Here is a 21,331-nt window from a genome sequence, read left to right as displayed (position 1 = left end):
CTCAAGCAAAGAGGCCCCAAAGTACTGGGCACACATCCAAAAGGCTTCTTTTCAGTCTTGGTAGAGATCCACAGCCACAGCACTTTATCCTCAAATGTAACTATCAACGCTTTACATTTCCTGACAGCCTGTGACCAGAACTGTCCTGCAGCTTACAGTAGCCTGAGTAACATCAGATGGACCAGCTACCAGTGTGCAAATTATTTTCCTTCAAGTCAGCATCTAACTTTGGAAATAGATGCAGCAGCTATCAATTCCCTCACCAACTCTCTATACAGTGACTTTTTTTTAAACAGGAAGGCACCATATCCCTTGTCTAGGACAATGCAGAGGAGACAGGACAGAAGCCCTACTTTTTATCTCCTGCTCTCCTCAGTCACACAGAATTTTTCACAGTCTCTTCAGTGTGTGCTACGTTTTTGAGAACCTGTCACATTCCACTTTGTTTCTTTTTAACCAGAGAATTGTCAGAGGGTTCACAGTAGATCCCAATCCAGTGCTCATGGAAGCAAACAGCAACAGAACAAAGCAGAAGGTGCCAAATATTGACAGTGTTACCTGAATTAAAAAGAACAGCACGAGCAGGAAAGAGATGACACATAAAGGTGACTCACAACAGCCAGAAAACAGACCTGCTTGAACTACTGCAGAGAGAAGACAACTTCACATCCAGTAAGAACATGGGAAAAGAGACCAGGTGTTCTCCTTCTATTAATATTAGTCAGGTTTGATAACTGGGTCATTTTTCCTTCTAAGTTATTTGCTGTATTCATTACATTTATGCTGGATAATCACACAACAGATCCACAGTAAATGGAATTACACAGGAGAAGATTACAAGCAAAGAATTAGGAACTATCCAAAATCCACAGAAGGGTAACCAAAGGAAATACATAGTTTAGAGAAATTCTGCTATTCTTCCTTGTTAATGTGTGTTAAGTAGCAGATTGGTGGTAATAGCTATTGTATCTGAGAGCTCATGAAGACACTGTAAGCTTCTCCAGGACTAAAGAAAAGTAGATATACATCAAAACTAAATTTCATAGTCAGACAAAGACAAAAGAAAAATACTAAACCAAAACCACAATAATCTATCACATTATAAGTATTATAGGAAGCAGAAGACATGAGTATTTAAAAGGGCATTCTGCCCTATTCACCTGAACTCTCTTTTCTACTGAACATAATCTTGTCAGTATGGAGAAGCAAAGGACATCCTATATTTGTATTTTTCGATGCTCCTTTCATATATTCCATAAACCAAATTTGGAAGACATTATTTCAAGTATATCAAAGATAGCTGATAACTATTCTCAGGCATCACAAACCACTGGCTGTAAACCAGGAAATGCCATAAAGGAAAGGCTCACAAGGACCTGAAAATCATTGATTTTTTTCAGTTATAGACATATTATTTATTACATACAAAGTTATCTTCAGAAACTGGTGAAGGAATACACATATGAAAAGATAATTCTATTCAGACCTTGTTTTCATAAACACTTATCCCCTGCAACTGCTCATGGCTACACATGCAATGAGCATACTACTCTATCATAACGAGATCATAGAATCACAGAATGGTTTGGATTGGAAGGGACCTCCAAAGGTCATCCAGTCCAACCCCCTCTGCAGTCAGAAGGGACATCCTCCAGTAGATCAGGTTGCTCAGAGCCTTGTCAATCCTGACCTTGAACAGCTTCAGAGATGAGCCTTGGCCACCTCCCTGGGCAACCTATGCCAGTGTTCCACCACTCCTATGGTAAAGAATTTGTTCCTAATCTTGAAGTCATAATCAATGAAGAGAAACAATGGAAAAAATTGGTTTATTTAGCTGAAAGAATGGTCAAGGCTAGAGGAAAGGGAAGAGTTGAGTACACAGAAACATGGTAACAGCCTTTGAGTAGGCAAAAGGCAGTTCCAGAGCAACCTGAGGGCACTAGAAGTTAGAAGTACTGTGAATAAGTTATACTACAATTTTATGTCTACAAAACCAAAACGAAGTAATGTTGGTATCATGGGTCTACAATGGCTTATGGTATTCTTCAGGAAACTTGTGACAACAGCTTAGGCACACATCAAGCAGAGTTCCACAAAATCTGCACTTTATGAATTTTTGTCCTACTTCAAATTATGTTTGTTTCCATATGACTGCATCAAGTCTTCAGCATGAAAGCTGAATAGTTGTCACCAGCAGAAAATAACTGACATATTTGTCATGGCATTTTATGAAGAAGTCACAGCATAAAGGACTGTGTCTTGCCTCTTCCTCTGTGCTGCCTCGCTGAGCTCTCCTTTCCTCTCTTTCTTTTTCCATATAGGGAATAAGGTGGCCAACTGCTTTCTTCATAACTCGAGCAGACTTTATCACCTGCATAGACAAAAACAGGGTGGTAAAATAGACATTCAACATATCAATAGGCTATGATTTCTCTTAGTTTTCTTTTATACCCATTCAAACAACAAACAAAACTTCATTTGCCAAACCAGATTCCAGCTTTGCAGAGTTTTCTGTGGTAGCAGTCTGCTGGTCCTATTGGATCACACATGACCCTTGCTTTACAATGCAGTCTCTTGGACCACTCACAACAGAACTGGAAGCTACAGACAGGCCTAGATTTGGAAGGTGCTAAATACAGAAATTCTTAGTCAGATGTTTTTAATCTCTTGCTCTTTGTCCCAGGCCCAGACTTATAACTGCAGTTCAAATAAAGCAAAAACACAAGAAGAAACAAACCAAACATTTGAAACTACATAAAGTTCCAAAGTAAAGAAAAAGTACTGCTGCTTCTCAGCAGCACCTGAATTTTCACAATTCATGTGCTATATCTGAAAAAAAAACAACCAGTCAGCATGAATATTTTGGTTTCATTTCAAAATGCTAGATGTTGCAAAAATAGGAAAATATATGACATAATTTTCTCATTACCTGAGGCAGAAACATCTTTCCAGCACCAAAAAGATCACCAACGATTTTCATGCCATTCATTAAAGGCCCTTCAATTACATTTAGAGGTCTAGGATATTTTTCCTGATTTAATCTTGCTTCTTCTGTATCTGTAGTGACATACTTCTCAACACCCTGGATAAAGAACAACAGAGAAGCTTTTAACTTCCAAGAAATACAGCTTTTACTTAAATGCCCTCTCCTCTAAAAAAATCTCAATGAAAGCACCAGGAGATACTTTAAATAGTGCTAGTCTTTAAGGATACCTCAAAGGTGCATTTAAAATAGCTTTTCTCATGAAGCAAAACACTTTGTAGGCATATAATCAAAGCAAGAGTCCCCAGCAGTAACAGGTGTGTGTGGTTTTCTTAACCATGTCATAAGGAAAAAGAAACTAAACTTAGTGCCACTTAGTGCAGTGCTGTTAAAGAACACAACCCCGCACCCAAACCCTAGAAAGTACAACTGGTTGTGCTACAAAGTAAAACTAACATGTTTCTACCAATACTAGAAAAATAAAGGTCAAAGACTTCAACTGGCAAAAATTGTGGTGAAATAACCACAATTTCTCCTGTTATTGAAGTTAAATATATTAATTAATAGCTTCTAAAAGAATGGCAATTGGAAGATACTTTTGAAGCAAAATTTTCCCCTGAAGTCTGAACTGAGATCAAGTTTCTGAGATTATGGATAGTAGAGTTTTCAGCAGAGGTTCACCTTTATGAGAGCATATTCCAGCCTTTCCTCCACAGAGCTTTTCCGCCACTCATCAGTCTGGACAATCTTTTTTCCTCCTTCAGCGTGATTCTGAAAAGACAACCCATAGAAGCACCAAGTACAGCTACAAACTTTGCTTTTAGAAAAGTGAAGATAATTTCACATACTGACCCATAAAATAATTTAGATTATTCAAAAGGTACATGCTAATCATATTGTAAACATCCATGACGTTTAGTGTTACACAGACACTTAGCGAGCTCCACATCCCTAAAAGTTTGTACCTCAATGCACAGAATAAATTAAAACACAGAATGAATTTAAAAATGGAAAAAGGAAAGACAAAAAAGAAGGAGCAATTTAATAATTTTCATGCTCTCAACAATGATGAAATTATTAACCTTAAGGGTTTTACTTCTGGGAACGTAATTTGATTCTCATTCATTTGGCACTAGTTCAGTTTCTGATAGAACACTTCAAGTTATTCCACACCACAGATGTGTCTTCTATCAGGTGGCCTACAGAACTATCATTTCTCATGCACAGAGGTTGTCCCAAACCCCCATATATTCTCTTTGCCCCACACCCACTCCCTTCTACTAAGCAGGTAAAGGCCAAAATGGCTTCAAAATGCAAGAAAGTTTGTAAACATCCACCCCAGGAAGACTCCTGAACTATTACCCTATCACTTTAACCACTGCAATTTGGGCAAGTAATTTCATTTCCTTCCTCAGCCATTCAACATAATCTGGTATCTTCCAGTACTTAGGCAGCTCCTATACTTCTGAGTGCACCAAATGCTCCTTCGTATCTGTCCAGAAATGTTAGCAAGGGAACCATTCCAACCTAAATAATCCATGAAGCTGTAAAGTAGGCATGCACAGACCACAGCAGCAAGTACTGTGTAGACAGAGCCACTAGATTATTCTTCAGAGAGAACTAATCTCTGCCATAACACATATGGAAAACTTAACCACCTGCTGGTTATGCAAGGGATGAGTCATAAATACTGGTACTGCTTTACTCATTCCTTTTCTTTTTCCCTACTCATATTCTCTAGTCCTTTAGACTGCAAGTTCTTTTAAGCAGAGTTTGTCATTCACTTTGGAACTGTACAGTGACTTACAAAATAGGGCCCCAAGGTAGTTTTTCCTCTTAGATGATTTTTGAAAAAAGAAAAAAGGTAAATCACTCATGAGATGAAGGTTGAAGTCTCCCTCTTATGGGTGTGTCTATTGCTGGCTGAGCTGAGCCCTGCAGCTGTGCTTTTGGAAACAATTTGTGTATTGCCACAAAAAACCTATTGTTTCTCTACAAATACCTACTCAGGTTACCTTTTCTTAAAGGAGCAAGAGGAAAGCAAACATTTAGGGTAACACCATGAAACATAAGTGCAAATGTATCCTTGGCTGCATCAAAAGCAGTGTGGCCAGAAGACTGAGGAAGGACATTCTCCCCTCCTACTCCCCTCTCGTTGAGATCCTACCTGGAGTACTGTGTCCAGCCCTGGAGCCCCCAACACAAGACAGACATGGAACTGTTAAAGTGTGTCCAGAGGAGGGCCACGAAGGTGATCAGAGGGTGGAGCCCCTCTCTTATGAAGACAGGCTGAGAGAGTTAAGGCTGTGCAGTCTGGAGAAGAGAAGGTTGCAGGGAGACCTTATAGCAGCCTTCCAATGCTGAAGAAGGTTACAGAGGAACTAGAGAGGGACTTTTTAGAAAGGCATGCAGTGACAGGGTGAAGGGTAATGGCTTCAGAGTGGAAGAAATTTGATTTCGATTACACATCAGGAAGAATTTTTTCTCCACAACGGTGGTGGGGACACTGGAACAGGTTGCCCAGTGAAGCTGTGAAGGCTCCAAGCCTGGAAAGTCAGGTTGGATGATGGTGCCTCGAGCAACCAGGTCTAGCAGGTGATGTCCCTAGCCATGGCAGGACCTAGATGATCTTTAAGGTCCCTTCCAATTGAAAACATTCTATGACTCTGTGATCTTTAAAAGCAAGATGGTTATAGTGCATGCAGAGGATTAAAAAACCTGCCTCTGGAAGAACAACTCCCTTTGCCACAACGGAATGAAGTTCCAGTTTGAGAATGTGTGCAGCTATATACTTTATGGAAAATGGTGTGGGATTTTATTTTTTTACCTCAAAGCTCAAATAAAGACTCTTAAATATGTTAGTATTAAGTTCCTCTCATTTTCCCCCCACAGAATTAGCACTCAAGCATCTGGCAAGGAAGAAACTTCAATGGCGCTCTATTAGTGGTGTGAAACTTGAAATGGGACTGCATATTCTAATGTTCTTTGTGCAGCAATTTGAAGTAAAAAGAAGATATGCATTACTGACTAAAGAAAACACTTTTTACATTTGATAACCCAACAATTTTAGACAAAAGAACTTAGAGACGTTGAATTCCACTACATTAGTGGAAGGTCTGAGTAAGTATTTTGAAATATGCCTCCAACTCCAAAACTCTGTGTAACTTCTCTCATTGGTTCTAAGAGACTATCTATTTTGACTCACATTTTTTTGAGAGCCAAGATGAAACTCAAATCAGATGCTTACTTCCAGTGAAAACCTAAAAGTTGCAGTATTTTCTATTAATTTTTAACAGAGCTTTTAAAGCTGTATCGAATCAAGAGTTACCTTTTTTGCAGTTGGGAGCTCATTTAATCTCACAGCAAAATCACCACCATGAACAAGAGTTGGGATTCCAACAATGGCTTCCCAAACTTTTTAGCCCCAGCAGGAGTCATCATCCACTTCCATTTCTTCTTTTCATGCCTCATTTAAATTCACATTCTGTCTTCTTCAGAAACACTGCTGAAGCAATCTCTAATTCCCATTCTTTTTTATCTTCCCCTTTATGCAACACTGAACACCCTAATGGTAAAACTCTGCTTTTACAGACAAGATCAGTCCCAGAAGAATTACTTAGGCACTAAGAGTAGGGAGAGTCCTGTATCAGTTATCAACATTTTGCCATTATTCCTAAAAACACACCACCATAGGGTAAACTACAAACCAAATGAAGCTGTATGGAGATGTAGTATCTCTAGGAGCTAAAAAACACGCATACAAACCTGCTTATACACTTAAATCTAAGAGCAATCTATCTCAGAAAGATGTTACTAATCATCTTATGGCTGATGATTTGGAAAACTTAAGATGTGTAATCTTCAGCTTTTATCACCATCTCAAAAACACAGAATAGCTGATCCTCGCTTTTGGCATCAGTTACATACACTAGCACAGCTAGGAACCACAAGCAATTACTTTTACACACACTCTAAGCAAACCATTACTACCAGAGAGAGAGAGAGGTTTACTCTGTTTCCCTCACTGCACTTGCCAAATAAGTTGCAGCACAAAGGCTTCCTTTGGCTGTGGGTTGCCCTTTCTGGATTTTGGAGTTTTTTTTAGTCTGTTTCTTTGGGATTTTTTTATTGATATTTGTTTTGTTTGTTTGTTTGGAGAGGAAGTTTGGTTGAGTCACTTACTGGGTTTGGATCTGTTTGCCTTTTTTTTTACAAAGCATGCCTATGCAGCTTGGTCTCCTGAAGAACCTTAATCTTTGCAAGATTTTTTAAGGCACCTATGAATTCAGAGAGACTCAATTTGTCACAGAGCTCACATTTTGTTCTATATTGACAACTGAACCACTTGTAGTAGCATTAGTAACTTCTACAACCCAGTGTTAGACACATGCACGTTATAGGTTGTTCTCCTTGTCATCAGCAGGGCGGTATTAAGCTAAATACTATTCAGAGATTAAAAAAATACCTGAGCATAATGTAAAAGCTTCTCTGTTGCATCAGGATCTTTATTCCAAATGAGATTCTCGCACAGCTGTAGCAATTCTTTGTGGATATCATCATACACTGGCAGATTCCCAGCATTCACAATTCCCATGTCCATGCCGCACTGAAAAACCAAATTAAAAAGATCATAGAGTCCTGCAACCAAGGCTCATCTGCCAAGTGCAAACATATGGAAGCCCAAAGCACACCATACCTTAATTGCATGGTAAAGGAACACCCCATGCATTGCTTCTCGAATGGCATCCATGCCTCGAAAGGAGAAAGATAGATTGGAAAGGCCTCCACTAATCCTGGCTCCTGGCAGTGTTTCCTACAAGAATTGCACACAGATTTCTAGACACTGTATTCCAAAAAAGAAAACCTAAACAAAACATTTCATCCATAAGACAGTGGGCAGCTGGGCTACAGTGCATTGGCTATGCACTCTTTCTCTCTTCCCTGTTGCAGATCCTTCTAGCTACTCAAATTCAGAAAAAGCAATTCAATTGTCTGTGGAAAAAGACACAAGTAAACGGAAAAATCCAGCATAATCACCTGTAAGCAGCTATCATGAGTTCCATAGGCATAGGTACTACTATCAGTCCTCCCAAGCAGCATTCCAGATTATCCCCATGTAGACCTACTTATGTCTCTCTCATCCCCTCTTCTGGAAATAGGAGCAGCCAACCTGCCTGTTTGTGTATCTCAAGATCAGGCTGTCGCTGAGCAGCTAAATCTAAGGGTGTAGCCTCCCTTCCAGAATCCCTGTGGTGACAAAATAGCCTGTGGTGTGTCCAAAACTCAACATTTCCAGACCAATCAAGCTGCCCTGTGAAAAAAATACAACAGTACAGCTTCTCTGGCTGTACTCAGGTGATGATCTTCACTGCTGTTCTTCTTTGCAAACATTTTAGCTACATTAAAAAAGCCCTTTCACAGTAACAGAAGTTTCAGTAACTTAAAAAGGCAGTTTTGACACACATTCGGAAAGGTCCTTTGAGCTAGAACATAAATATGATTGCTGTCTCTGGTGTAGTATGTTTACAGAAGAGATAATGTATTGAAACATATTTATCAATTATTTGAAATTCTACTGAAAACACATCTGTTTTGGGGAATGGCTGCACTTCACAGAGAGTCCTCCTTGCTGCTTTAAAATGTGCATTTTGAAGCAGTACTTTTGTTGCTGTTGTTTGGGGGTGGGGAGCGTTTATCTCTTTTGTGGTGGTTTGAGTTTTAAATAATCTCAGCAAAACACTTCAAATTAACATAAGCTTACAACTCACTTTTATGGTTTTGGTAGCATTTATAAAATTGACAGCATACAGGTTATGTTCTTCCATTCCAGTTCCTATGGTCAATATGTTAGGGTCAAATATTATATCATTTGGATTGAACTGCACTTTTTCCACAAGGAGGTGATACGCTCTCGAACAGATTGCAATCTTGGTTTCTGTTTCTGTTGCCTAGTGAAGAAGAAGAATTCTGACATGAACCTTACAGAAAACACACACAAAAACCCCTCTCCAGAGATCACTTATGGCTGCACAGTGATTCAAGAGTAACTTACTTCCCATAACTTGGAAAATCATGGAACAGACCATCTAAGAAGCTGTGCAAAGGCACACGGAGGACAAGGAGGATGGCCTTACCAAAGGCAAGTCCTGCCTGACCAATTTGGTTATTTTTTATGATGCAGTGACTACATCAGTGGACAAAGAGCTATGCATTTTATTCTCCAATATTCCATCATTCTATGCAAAGTTTAATTAGTGAGTTTTGAAATAATCAAATTAATTAGCATAGATTCCACTCTCATGCAAAATTCAGTTTCTGAACAAGAAAAATCTTCTAAGAAGGAAGAGTTCAGCATGGCTGAATAGCAAGAAACACACTCTTGTACTAGCAGAGCTATGCTTAGAGCAGTACTTGCATTCCTCAAATGTAAGCAGCATAAGAAATACTTACACACCAGAGCTGAAAACTGCTAAGACTATACAGACCTTTTTGAGTCATCCATGTCAATAAAACAACTTTGTCTGGCACGAGAGTTAAAAAGCTTTGCACTTCAGATGAAAAATACCTCTCTGTTAAAATAATGCTTACCTGTCCAATTTCATCAAAAGCCATGACAACCACAGCTGCTCCATACAACTTAATTTTCCTTGCTTTCTCCAGAAAGTCCTCCTCACCTTCCTTCAGACTGATGCTGTTAACAATGCATTTCCCCTGGCAACATTTCAAACCTGCTTCAATCACTGAAAAGTTTGAAGAGTCGATGCATAATGGCACCTGCAAATAATAGAGGAGTAAGCCAAGGGAATACATACAAGATATGAATTAGAGGTCCACACGCTCTTCACCCATTTGGACATAAAAATGTACAGACATGAATCAATATTTATGAATAGAAAGTTTCCAGTATTTGTAGATTCACTTTGCTTTAAATGCAAAATTCATAACAAATCCAATTCAAGAGCTTCTATGGCAACTCCGTCACCCATCATACAGAGGCCTCTACTTCTTTCTGTATAGTCTGGTGGTTTTGAATCACTCATTTTTAGACAATACACATTGCAGAAGCATCTTTTAAATCTATCCATAGGAATCCATATCCACACCAATTTTAAGTTCATGGAAACTAATGTCATTATGCACTGCCAATATATAGGTTATGGCTCATAACTGCTGCAAAAGGAACCTGCAATCACCTTTTCTAGCCAGTGAAAACAACTGGCATATATTTAGCTGAAGCAAGACAAATGATGTTAAAAGCTGTTTCTCCCAAAGGCCTTACCTATTACAGTACCTTCTCCTCTTGGAGGACACCTACATCTGCCTATTAAGCACCTAAACAGGTTACTTAATAAATCAGTATCAAAATTTCCTGAACATTTTCCAACTCAATAAAAAGTTCTTCATTGTGTTGTGATGCAATAACAACCTTTGCAATATCAGGTTCTGAAGAAATCAAGTTACAAAATCTGGTCATTGCAGCAGGGCCATCCAGCATCCCATCATCCATATTGATGTCAAGAATCTGGGCTCCCATTTCAACTTGTGTTTTGGCCACACTCAGGGCTTCCTAAAGAAGAAAGTGAAAAACCAAAACAACAGTCAGCAGAAAAAAGCCTAGCCGTTCTCAGGATAACATTTCACTTCAAAATAAGCATTCAGAAAAAAAAATACATCATCCTGTAAGAAAACAAAGAAGTTATCTGTGATGTGCAACAAGATAAAGTTGTTAGCGTGGCACAACTGCTAACTAATCTGTTTACCAAAATATGACACCAGATACCTAACATGCAAGTAGTGTCATTGATTTTAGACAGTTGGTCTTATGTTCAATTGAACAACTTAAAGATTTGCCTGGTAAGAAGGACTTCTGACAGCACAAGAATACAGGAAAACAGTCTTTGTGATGATATGACATAAGGGTCTTGCATCACAAGTTCTGCTGTTTTATAACACAGAGGGCTTAATTTTTAGAGGTTGTTTGCCACTTTTTTCCAGCTGTAGAATAATCACCAAGTGCTAAGAAGGAAATACTGAATTTTTCCACCCATTCTGCAAAATTACCTGAACACCCATGGCTGTCTGCTTTTTTGGTTTTGTCAATCTGCAGACTGAGATTTTTAGTTGCTCACAGTCCCTAACAACCTGTGCTTAAAGATCTCATTATTTAACAGGCGTATCTTACTTCATGACTTCCAAGAGCTTAAGAGTCAGACTTTCTGAAAAACAAAGGCAATTTTGTTTGTATCAACTAGAACAGCAGTTCTGGGACAGAGCATCAGCTCTCCAGAAATATCACTCTACTATTTGTTTGAATGTTACAGTAACAATTTACAGAAGAATGAGCCTCACAGCCTTTTCATTTCTCTCTTGCAGCTGTTTGAAGAAAGCAATTACCTTCCAAGCGCCCTTCTCCGCAGCAACTCTCATGTAGCATGCTGGAGCCCGTGATCAGATATATAAAGATTAGATGCAACCATAATCAGGATTGGAGAAGGGAGAGAAAGGAGAGATTACATTCCCTCCTCTCTCCTCTGTAGAATCATCACTAGATACAGCACAGACCAGGACATTTCTTAAGCTATCATCATCATATATATATATCTTGATGCAAAATGAAAAGTAATGATTCCTGTAGCACTTGTCAAAAAACCCCAAAAAATTAACAACACAGTGCAGTGGAGTAATGGAAATTCAGAGCATCAGTTATAAAGATTATTGTTAGAGTATTTACTTCATAGTTGCCTGCCATGATGAGCTTAGCAAACTTCCGTGAGCCTGCAACATTGCAGCGTTCGCCAATATTAACAAAGTTGGTGTATGGTCCGATCCTGAATGGCTCCAGACCTTAAAAAGACATTTTTCAACACATTTGTAAAAGCAGAGAAGAAAACACCCCACTGTTTATACTAAAGACCAAGTCCCTTTTCTAAACTGTAAGAGGCATCTTTCTCTTTAAAAACAGCAATTTCTCAGCACATCATGATGTGCACAAATCTAACAAGCAACTATCAAAGAATGCAGTGAAACAACTTCTAACATATATGCCAAAGGTTTCTGTCCTTCCTCAATGACAGTCAATAATTTACCTGATCCATGGAAAATGACAGCCAGTTTGTCCATCTATGTGCATGCACATACATGCCTTCCTCTCTCAGCTACCACATTATCTCGTGACTACTACCACCAGAGAAGCCAAATGAATTGACTCACAAAGACAGCTCCTAACCACATACCCATGTTCAGAGACACAAGCTAAGAGGAACCCCTTGCATAGTAGGCTACTGAGAAGCAAATGAGCTTTTACAAAACAGACTAAACTAATCCATGAAAACACAGGCCAACCATGGTTTATTTAATTTATGCTAAGCCAATATGAATTTGAGATTAGCATACCAGACCAAAGAGAAGGTACTATTTTATTTGGATAGACGTCTTAAAGGCTTAAAAGAAGGCCTGCTTGAGGAACATACAGATCTAAAATACATTCTAGACCTGCATATATTGCTGGAACAGTATCCCAGTACAACTGGACTGGCATTTGAGGTGACACAGGACAGCTCTCTCACAGCATGTGAACTAGGATCTCATCCCTGCTCTGCCACCAACAGTCAAATTATCTGATCTCTCTGTGATTGACACTCCTCCTGTTGCAAAGTGAGGATAAAGAGACTCATTTACCATTAGAAAATGGCTAAGAATGCAGTGTAAAATATGCTGGTGTGGCTGTATTATACAAGACTGTAATAAAATGTTCTATCAATACTTTGGCTAAAGAAGTAAGATTTAGCTCTAGGTAAACATCCATAACCTTGCTGGCTTTAGGTCCTAGTGCCATTCTGATCAGGAGAATCATAGAATCATGAAATGTCAGGGGCTGGAAGTGACCTCTAAAGATCATCTGGTCCAGCCCCCTGCCAGAGCAGGATCCCCTAGAGCAGATCACACTGAAATGCATCAAGACAGTTCTTGAATATCTCCAGAGATAAAACTGCAAATACATTTATAAAGGTAGGTTGCATGAGTTATAAAGTTCAAACTGTTGCACTGTTTTACCTGACAGCAGCATGTATCCTTGAGAGAGAGAAGGTGGAACACGAGGCTTACAGAATTTCACAGCTTCAGCAATTTTCCTGAGTTACAGAAAGTAGAGAACAAAGAGTTTTATCAAAATGAAACCATACCAGACAAGACTCAAACAGAATACACTGGACACAGATCTATAGCTCAAATTTAGCCTTGTAGCTGACAAGACTAATGAGTTAGTTCAACTTTGTGTAGCTGAAGCAAAAATATGCTCCCAGAAGACTATCAGAGCTATTTGTAGGGAATGCACAAAGCAAATATACAATGTGAGATACTGTGCCAATGGGATACTTGATGAGTATCAGAAACAGTTCTCAACCACGTTGGCTCTTACCTTAGTCATCATTTGCTGAGTTGAGCAACTGCTGATGACTGCAGCAAGAATAAAAGTGACTAACATTGTTCAGTGCTGAGATATGTTTCTCAGATACTGGAATGACTCGTGGTGTTATGTTCATTTTCTCCTTGCCCCAGTCAGGAGCAACACACAGTGTCATCTACATGGTCACACACTACCTCTTTCCAGTCTGTAAATAGCTCACAAGGGCTCCTTCTTTTCCAAGCCCAGGTGAAAAGCAGAGATTTTCCCACTGACCTGCTTTCAGTGAGAAAGATTGAAAGCTCCTTTTGACTGGCCAAGACTAGCACCAGCACCTTTCCTAGATGTTTTCCAACATTTCCCCCACAACATCCTCACTCCTTCCCTTCCTCTACCAGCAAAGGACACATGAAGTTTCACTTTTTCACTAGGAGCACCAGAAAGAAGAACGTATGGCTACAGTAGCAGAAACAGGAAGTCTATTCTATCCAGTGGTAAAAAGGGAGGAATAGTTCCAAAACAATTTGAGATAACAAAAGAGCAGAGGCATAATTCCAGTTTGAACAATGCCTTTACCCATTCTCATTTTGCATTACACATGCCTATGAAAGACAGTTTTTTTCTACTCCATATACTGCACTTGGCTTTCACTGCTATTGGTATTCATATGATCCACCTTTTCAGGAGACTCTGAGACAGGCCACAGAAGTGCTCTACAGAAGCAGCACTTAATCAGTTCCCCAGTGTACCTAAAGTCGTAGCTCATGAGGTACCTGATATGCGCTGGTGTAGTACCACAGCAACCTCCAACTATGTTGACCAAACCATCCAATGCAAAACTCTGCACAAGTAAGGGAAAAAGAGTTAATAAAGAAATATATATAGATATGTATGTGGGGGGGAAAATACCTTTAGGTTATTTTGAGTTTATTTTCCTCCACGTGCTAAGCAATCAGGAGGATCACAAGACAAACAAAAAAAAGCTGTTACAAACCAGTTGGCACTATTTCTTCTCTTTTGGATTTGTCCTGAGATGTGGATTCCCAAGGCTAACCAGCAATTTCAACACCTACTTTTTAGGAAATTACATTTTAAACTGGCCTATTTTACACTGAAGTCCCAGGTGAAAACTTGGGTGAGTTATAAAGGACAAGTCATATTGTATTATAAGAAGGAATTAACATGCATCAGATACTGCATTCTCACTGACAAACTGCAAGTTTAGCCAGATAGTTCTCTGTCTTGCAGAGATCAAATGTCACGTGGAAGGACAGCCTCCAGTAGAACACTAGTACCATCAGTAGTTCCTGTACACACAAATCTGTAAAAATTCTCTTAAGTTCATAAAAGCCACGCAGCTTTTTCAATAATTCTAGAATGTAAAGATATGAACCCAGAAGTGTAAATGAGTAACATCCATAGATCAAGCAGGAAAGCTATTTTGCATAAAACAAGACAATAATTAAGACTTTCAGAGTTTTTCCATAACCTGATATCTCAAATTAGTATTGTTCAGCAAATTCCTTATAAAAAAATCAAAATTACATACAGAACCATCTAAGGAAAAACAAAACAACACAAAACTTTAAGAATTGTGCACAAAACACAAGCAAACAATTCCAGTCTACTAATATGCCAGACACTGGAACAGATTACCCAGGGAGGCTGTGGATGCTCCTTCCCTGGAGGTGTTCAAGGCCAGGTTGGATGAGGCACTGAGTGACCTGTTCTAGTGGGAGGTGTCCCTGACTTTGGCTGGGAGTTGGAACTGGATGATCTTCGAGGTCCCTTCCAACCTAAACTATTCTATGATTCTATATGACACACAACAAATACTTCATACCTTTATATGCTTGGCAGTCACTTCTGGAGTTTCATCATAACCACCAAAAGTATTGGGAAGACCTTGAAACATAATTTTTTCTAACATTACAAATTGTTTAAAGTCCATAAGAACAGAACTACATAAAAGACGTATTTAAAGTAGCTACATTTGTGTGAGGACTAAAATGCTTCATCACCCTTGCAACCATTACTCAATAGAGTATTAATTAGGCAAATGAGCACTGTGCATAGAACAAAAAAGTTACTTTCAGCAGTTTAAAATAGTCTTAACATGTTTCTCCTAGTAAACAATCAATCAAACAAACAAACAAACCAAACCCATCTTTTTAAGCTATTTCAACTGTTAGTGCTAATGGGCTGCAAAGGTTTAGTTACATTTGATCTGCCTGTAAGCACAGTAACACCTTCACCCACACACCTGCATTGGGGTAACAGATGATGTATGCTGTTGTGCACTTTCCAATTGTTTCAATGAATGGTCGCATATCAGCTGCCCCTAAAGCACAATTTAGGCCAATACTGAAAAACAAAATGTCAAAAATTATTTGGAGGTAAAAACACCTTTTACAAACAAACCAGACAAATGTTAGTGCTGGCAACTGCTAATACCTGCCATCATCCACAACAAAACCAACCTGGTTTCCAATTTCTTTAATCATCATCATCAACACAGCAAGACTGTGCAAAAAGAGAACTCTTGGGTGGAAGAAAAATGCAAGAACGAAGGGTGCTGGACTGAATTGAATTGGGAACAGTAAACCAAGATTTCATTTCAAAATCCAGGAGGGAAGTGGCAGCATTTTGACAGCAACTGCAGCAACACGACAGCTCTGTATTTTCAAGGTAAGAGAGAGAACAAGTGGAATGAGAATGAGAGACTGGAAGGGAGCCTTGTGCTACAAGAAACGCAAGAAAAGGTTGGAAAAAGCAAGACATGCTTCAAGCCATTACCTCATTATTTTCTCTTAAATGGTACTTATGTCAGCCTTGAAAGAAACCAAGTGTTTCCTCCAAGATGCCTTATGGCAGCACTAAGCTTGGGCAACTGCACCTGCTATATCTTAATGACCAAGACAGCACTACAGCAGAAGCATTTTTACCTGAAGAAGCTTCTCAATTTTATCAGTATGCAAGGTACCATCATGCTTTTTATTGTTCAATGACTGGCACATAAATGTGACCTGCACTCAATTTGCCTACATTGATATTAAAAAGGGAAATTTCTCTTTCAGAAAGTGTGTAAGAGATCTTGTATGTATGATTTCTGGTCTCTCTCTATCATTCTCAAAACCATCTCAAAAACACTGCAAACCTCAAAAGGTGCTCACAGCACTGCTAGAAGTGGATGTAAAAAAGTTGTTGCCTTTCCTGGAAAAACAGTCTCAGACAAGATGCAAGGTAACTCACTGAAACAGCAATGGATAACAACCACATCTCCCATCTGAATCACAGATGCTGCCTCAAAGGTAAGTTAATAAAGTGCACATATGCCCAGTTAGTTTTGCAAAGTCAAAAGCAATAAAGCCCTGCACAGGACTCAGTGCACAAAATGATTTTTGACTTCTCTCTTGTTTCCAAGGGGTAGGCATGGGCCTGGTAACTGCATAAGTAATAGCAATAAATACTTGAAGCCAACTTCATGTGTTGAACCGAATGACAAATCCTTCAGATACACAGCACTCCCAGCAACATCCAAAACTGTGGCCTTCAAGATTACAGTTATGTAACACAACCAAATGATACACAAACTTCTTCCAATAGCTTAGGTGTGGTTTGGTTGGGGGAAGGGTAGACATATATCAATTTTTTTAAATGTTATGGATTGAGTTGAACCTGCTGCTGTTATTCATACAGTCATGCTAGCTTCAAAAATTAACATGCTAACTGGAGCAAGGTATTATGGGGCTAGAAGTTCAGACTGCAGCATGGGAGGCTTCCTGTTCTGGTTGTTGTTTCTGGGTTCTGGTTTCTTGTGTGCGGTCTCTTTTCTGCAGGCAAGGCAGCAGAAAGGAGTCAGCTGCTGGTTTTGGCTTTCTCTTTTATGCTGGTTTGGGGGTTTTTTATTCTGTGTATTTCGCTTGGAGGAGTGGAAGGAGTCACTGGGCTCAGCTGCCCCACTCAATTGCCCCACATTGGGCACCGGTAAGTTTTGTCCTGGTTTGAAATTCCAGCTCAGGACAGCATGTAGAATTTACTCCAAAGGAGTAAATAATAACACTTGCACAGAATTGGAAGCTAATAAAAGTAGTATTGACAATAGTAAACAAAGTACAAAAGGTAGTAAGGTAAACAGAATATATGCATATATACACACACAGATATACACAAACCCACCAGAATCAGCCACACCCTAGGCACCCCACTCAGGGCTGGGCCAATGGACCAGGTCTCACCACACAGCTCACAGCTCCTGGCCAGCAGCAAAGTCTCCCCTCCCACAGCAAAAGCAAACGCAGGAGCCAAGAGGGAGCTGACCAGAAGGTCTGCTTCTTATATAAGGATTATACAGGAAAAAAAGATGGAATAACATATTACAACATTCAATGCCTCCCCCTTGGGACAGACTTGCAACCCTCTTGGGAAGAGCTGGTACAAGAGTTAACCCTTAACCTACAACATTATCAAACAGCCAGTTCTACCTCTAGAGTGCTTTTTCTAATGTATCTCATATGAGCCATTCTGTTTAAACAGAAAACCCCTTTTATTTTCATTTCCCTATCCGGTGTTTATATACAGTTAAATCCTTCATATGGTCCCCTGGATAAAAACAACGTGCACAGGAAATACATAACCACAGCAATGAAGTTCTGGAATTTTATTTCAAAGTGGGGGTTCATTCCCCCAGGATTTTCAAAGCAGAGCAAAGTAAGAATGGTTAATGAGATTGTCCTTATCAAATGCAGATGAATGTATTTCCTACTGTCATTCACTTTACAAGCTTTCAGCTCACACTCCCCATACCTTTTTAAGCTCTCTCCTGCATTAAGCAGTTTCATCCTTTCTACTGGTCTCTGGTTCTCAGTATAAACTGACCTGCCATTCCTCTCTTTACCTCCCCTTACCAGGGAGATACTGTAAAAGCAGCCAGCATACCAAAAGTACTTCTTGATGTTCTAACTTGACAGGATCCAAGCATTCTCTCTTTCAAAACTGCCATGTCAAACTAAGCAATGTAGAGTCATTCAGAAACAAAAAGCAGCTTCTGCGGCCAGTAGCCAGAAGCCTTGAATCAGGTTGCTGGTACACTGTCTCTACAATCCTACTGTAATAACTGTCACATCCTCATCTTAAACACGACCTCCCTCCCTTGCTCATTTCTTCACAGCAATCACACATCAGCTCTTGAGGAAGCTAAGTCTGCAAAGCACCCTTGGGATCAGAACAAACACAGCCCTAAACTCAGATTATGTCTTCTTAATGCTACCACAGTAGAAACAACAGGACCCAAAATAACACAAAAGGAATCCATGCCATATCTGAGCACCTTTCATAGAAAGCAGCCTGCCACATATCTTTCTGCACTTATCAAGCACACAGTTCATGAGTTTCTCAGCTGCAATCAACAGGACACAATGCAATCAATAGGACACAATGCACACACTTTTTAGGGGAGGGATTCAAACTGAACTAAAAGACAACCATCACTAAACAGTACATACAAAACCAAATGAAAATACGGGAACACATATAACATGATCCCTAGGATACTGCTACTTAACAGCTTTTTCACAACCCTGAAGTTAGCCACTCTCTATCAATTTGGCAACAGAAACATTAAACACAATCTGCTCCAAAACTAAAACCTTTCTGCCACAGTGCTGCACAGTGTATAGCCTTTGCATAGATGAGACACAAGCCCCAAGCATTCAGAACCATAAGAGAGCTTTGATGAAATATGGTTTAATAAATTCTCCATTTGTGCTACAGTGCCTTTCTCTCCCCTTGAGAGGCAAGAGAGTTATAAGCAAGATTATCTTAGACAGACTCATGCCAAATATGGATCACCAGGCTGTGATGCTGAGAGAAGGAGTCAACTACCACCCTGTTCCAAGAGGCTCCATATGTCACTTCTGGAGCACCGCCTGGTCTGGTAAAGTGAAGCCCTCAAGGGTAGTCAGGAAAGCTGTGAATGCAGACTTCTGTTTTCCTATTACCAAGATGACAGATTGCCCACTTTAGCTTGAATTTTCTTGTAAAAACATGCAGTGGCTCACCACAACATGCATGGCAAGCAGTGCTAACTGCAAACTATATGATTTATGTTAGAATATTTTAGGAAGCGCCATCTATTTCTAGGTTAAGTTTTGGCATGAAGACTCAATGACAGAGAAGAAATGGTGAGGAAGCAAGGAGGTTGAACAGGGTATTCAAAGTAACATGCAAAACATTGCACAATGACCAAATCTGCCACAGTATGCACTTTCACTAATCCTAAACTCGTACTTGTTTCAACTTTTCTGCATGAACAGAAAAGAACACAAGAAAATGGAGGCATCAGGACCTCTCAAAACAACAATTCACATCCTTGAGAAAAACACTCAGGGAATATATACAGATTTGTAAGAGTTCAGTAAAAAGAACAGTGGAACAAAACCTCAGGATTTGCTCTTTCAAGCCACCCTGAAACATTCTGAGCTGGCACTGCTTCCCTCTAAGAAAGATGCAGGCTCTGTTCATACAAGAAATCAGTCCTTTGCACGCTCTGAGACTGTAAATGATACCAAACTACAATTCCAGATATTTTTTTTTAATCCTTTGACCAAACTGTGATTTCAGTGGCTGTTGCAAACACAAAACTCTAGATTATTTAGAGCAGCATTTTAAAAATTCAGCTTCCCTGGAAACAAAATTTCTGCTGAGGGAATGCTAGCAGAACACATTAGCAATACATGTGATTAAGTGATCACATGATCCCAGTTACTACAGCTTTCATTCAGCTGCAAGCAAGGGTTTAAAATAGAAAATAATCAAAATCTACAGATAACTTACTTCAGAAAGACACATTTCCTTACCAAAGTGGGTTGCTGTGGGAAACACTAATCACAAATGCCTCTCCTGTCTGGCCTGAGAGGGTACGCCCACTCTTATCCACAATGGTTCCAGAAACCTAAACATCAATTGAACAGACAGAAACTGCAGATCACAGACAGGGCTGCAAACTGCAGAAGACTCTAAGAATATAGTAGAACTTTCAAAACAAGCTTATTTTTTTTCTATATTCATTCCTACAAATACATGACTGTCAGAAAAAAAAAAGTAAGTCCAAGAACAAATATGGAGTTAGACAAATCTTTTCTGACTTCAAACAGCCATTCATATTCCACTTCAAAATGTGACAAAGTTTGCTTAATTTCATCCTTAAAGCACTGGTTCTTTTTAATATTAAGACAGCAAACCCAAACCCAAAAAATTATCAGACCTCTTTCTGTGGAAATGAATGAACACACCCTGGAATAAAGTCATTCCTTCATCTTCAGATTGATAAACTGAACAGAACTATCCAAAGCAGATTTCACAGAGCTTTTCACATTAAGAGTTCTTCCTTTCACAATCATATGACAAAAGCATATTTTGAAGACTCCTATCTTTGATTTCAAAACATTATAACCCACTGACATCTTAGCTAGTTCACATGTGGAGATTACATATAAATAACATATTAAAGAAATAATACTTACAAATATGGGTCGGGGAGTGTAATCTTCCTCAAACAAAGTCTGGAGTGCAAAAAGAGCTGCCTATAGAAGAAGTAGTTGCAAAATATTAATGGAAGTTTCAGGTGTTCTTCAGTTTGTTGTTTCTTTGTCTGGGTTTGCTGATTTGTTATTTTTTTTGCTTGGTTTGGTTTTGTTTGGGTTTGTTGTTGTTGATATTTCTTTAAAAACTGTATCTGTAGAACTTGCTACCTCAAATGGCCTGTGAGAACTTAACTACACTCAAAAAGTTTCACCCTTACCACTAACATCTTCCAAATGTTCCAAAACACATTTTGGTAAGAAGTGCAAAGGAAGTACAATAGGGTAACCAACTATGATCAAGACTACTCTGAAACTCAAGTCATGTCAGCATGTACACATGCAGCACAACTGCCACTCCAAACA

At 39.3% G+C, this 21,331-nt stretch overlaps 1 protein-coding gene across 6 annotated transcripts in view; it reads right to left on the bottom strand.

Moving 5' to 3' along the window:
• The window catches only part of MTR (5-methyltetrahydrofolate-homocysteine methyltransferase), a 52,230-nt gene that overhangs the window by 16,993 nt on the left and 13,906 nt on the right, over positions 1-21,331 (bottom strand). For 4 of the 6 annotated variants that reach the window (XR_010305582.1, XM_064158598.1, XM_064158601.1 and 1 more), the window contains 15 exons: positions 20,909-20,968; positions 20,243-20,337; positions 15,649-15,749; positions 15,229-15,290; positions 14,159-14,226; positions 13,037-13,113; positions 11,715-11,827; positions 10,410-10,550; positions 9,572-9,757; positions 8,752-8,931; positions 7,680-7,796; positions 7,449-7,589; positions 3,665-3,754; positions 2,930-3,082; positions 2,264-2,371 (listed from right to left, as the gene is read on the bottom strand). Coding sequence is in view for 5 of the 6 variants with exons in the window: in XM_064158598.1 (XP_064014668.1) it covers positions 2,264-2,371; positions 2,930-3,082; positions 3,665-3,754; positions 7,449-7,589; positions 7,680-7,796; positions 8,752-8,931; positions 9,572-9,757; positions 10,410-10,550; positions 11,715-11,827; positions 13,037-13,113; positions 14,159-14,226; positions 15,229-15,290; positions 15,649-15,749; positions 20,243-20,337; positions 20,909-20,968 (1,692 nt within the window). In the remaining variant the exon portion in view is untranslated. Of the gene's footprint in view, positions 1-2,263; positions 2,372-2,929; positions 3,083-3,664; positions 3,755-7,448; positions 7,590-7,679; positions 7,797-8,751; positions 8,932-9,571; positions 9,758-10,409; positions 10,551-11,377; positions 11,506-11,714; positions 11,828-13,036; positions 13,114-14,158; positions 14,227-15,228; positions 15,291-15,648; positions 15,750-15,865; positions 16,045-20,242; positions 20,338-20,908; positions 20,969-21,331 lie in introns of those variants that run through there. The other 2 variants (XM_064158600.1, XM_064158602.1) reach the window with 2 other exon arrangements.

This window comes from Pogoniulus pusillus, chromosome 18 (assembly GCF_015220805.1).
Source record: "Pogoniulus pusillus isolate bPogPus1 chromosome 18, bPogPus1.pri, whole genome shotgun sequence".
Taxonomy (NCBI): domain Eukaryota; kingdom Metazoa; phylum Chordata; class Aves; order Piciformes; family Lybiidae; genus Pogoniulus; species Pogoniulus pusillus.
The sequence above is the reverse complement of the archived record's forward strand: the minus strand, read 5'-3'. Positions and strand labels throughout refer to the sequence as shown.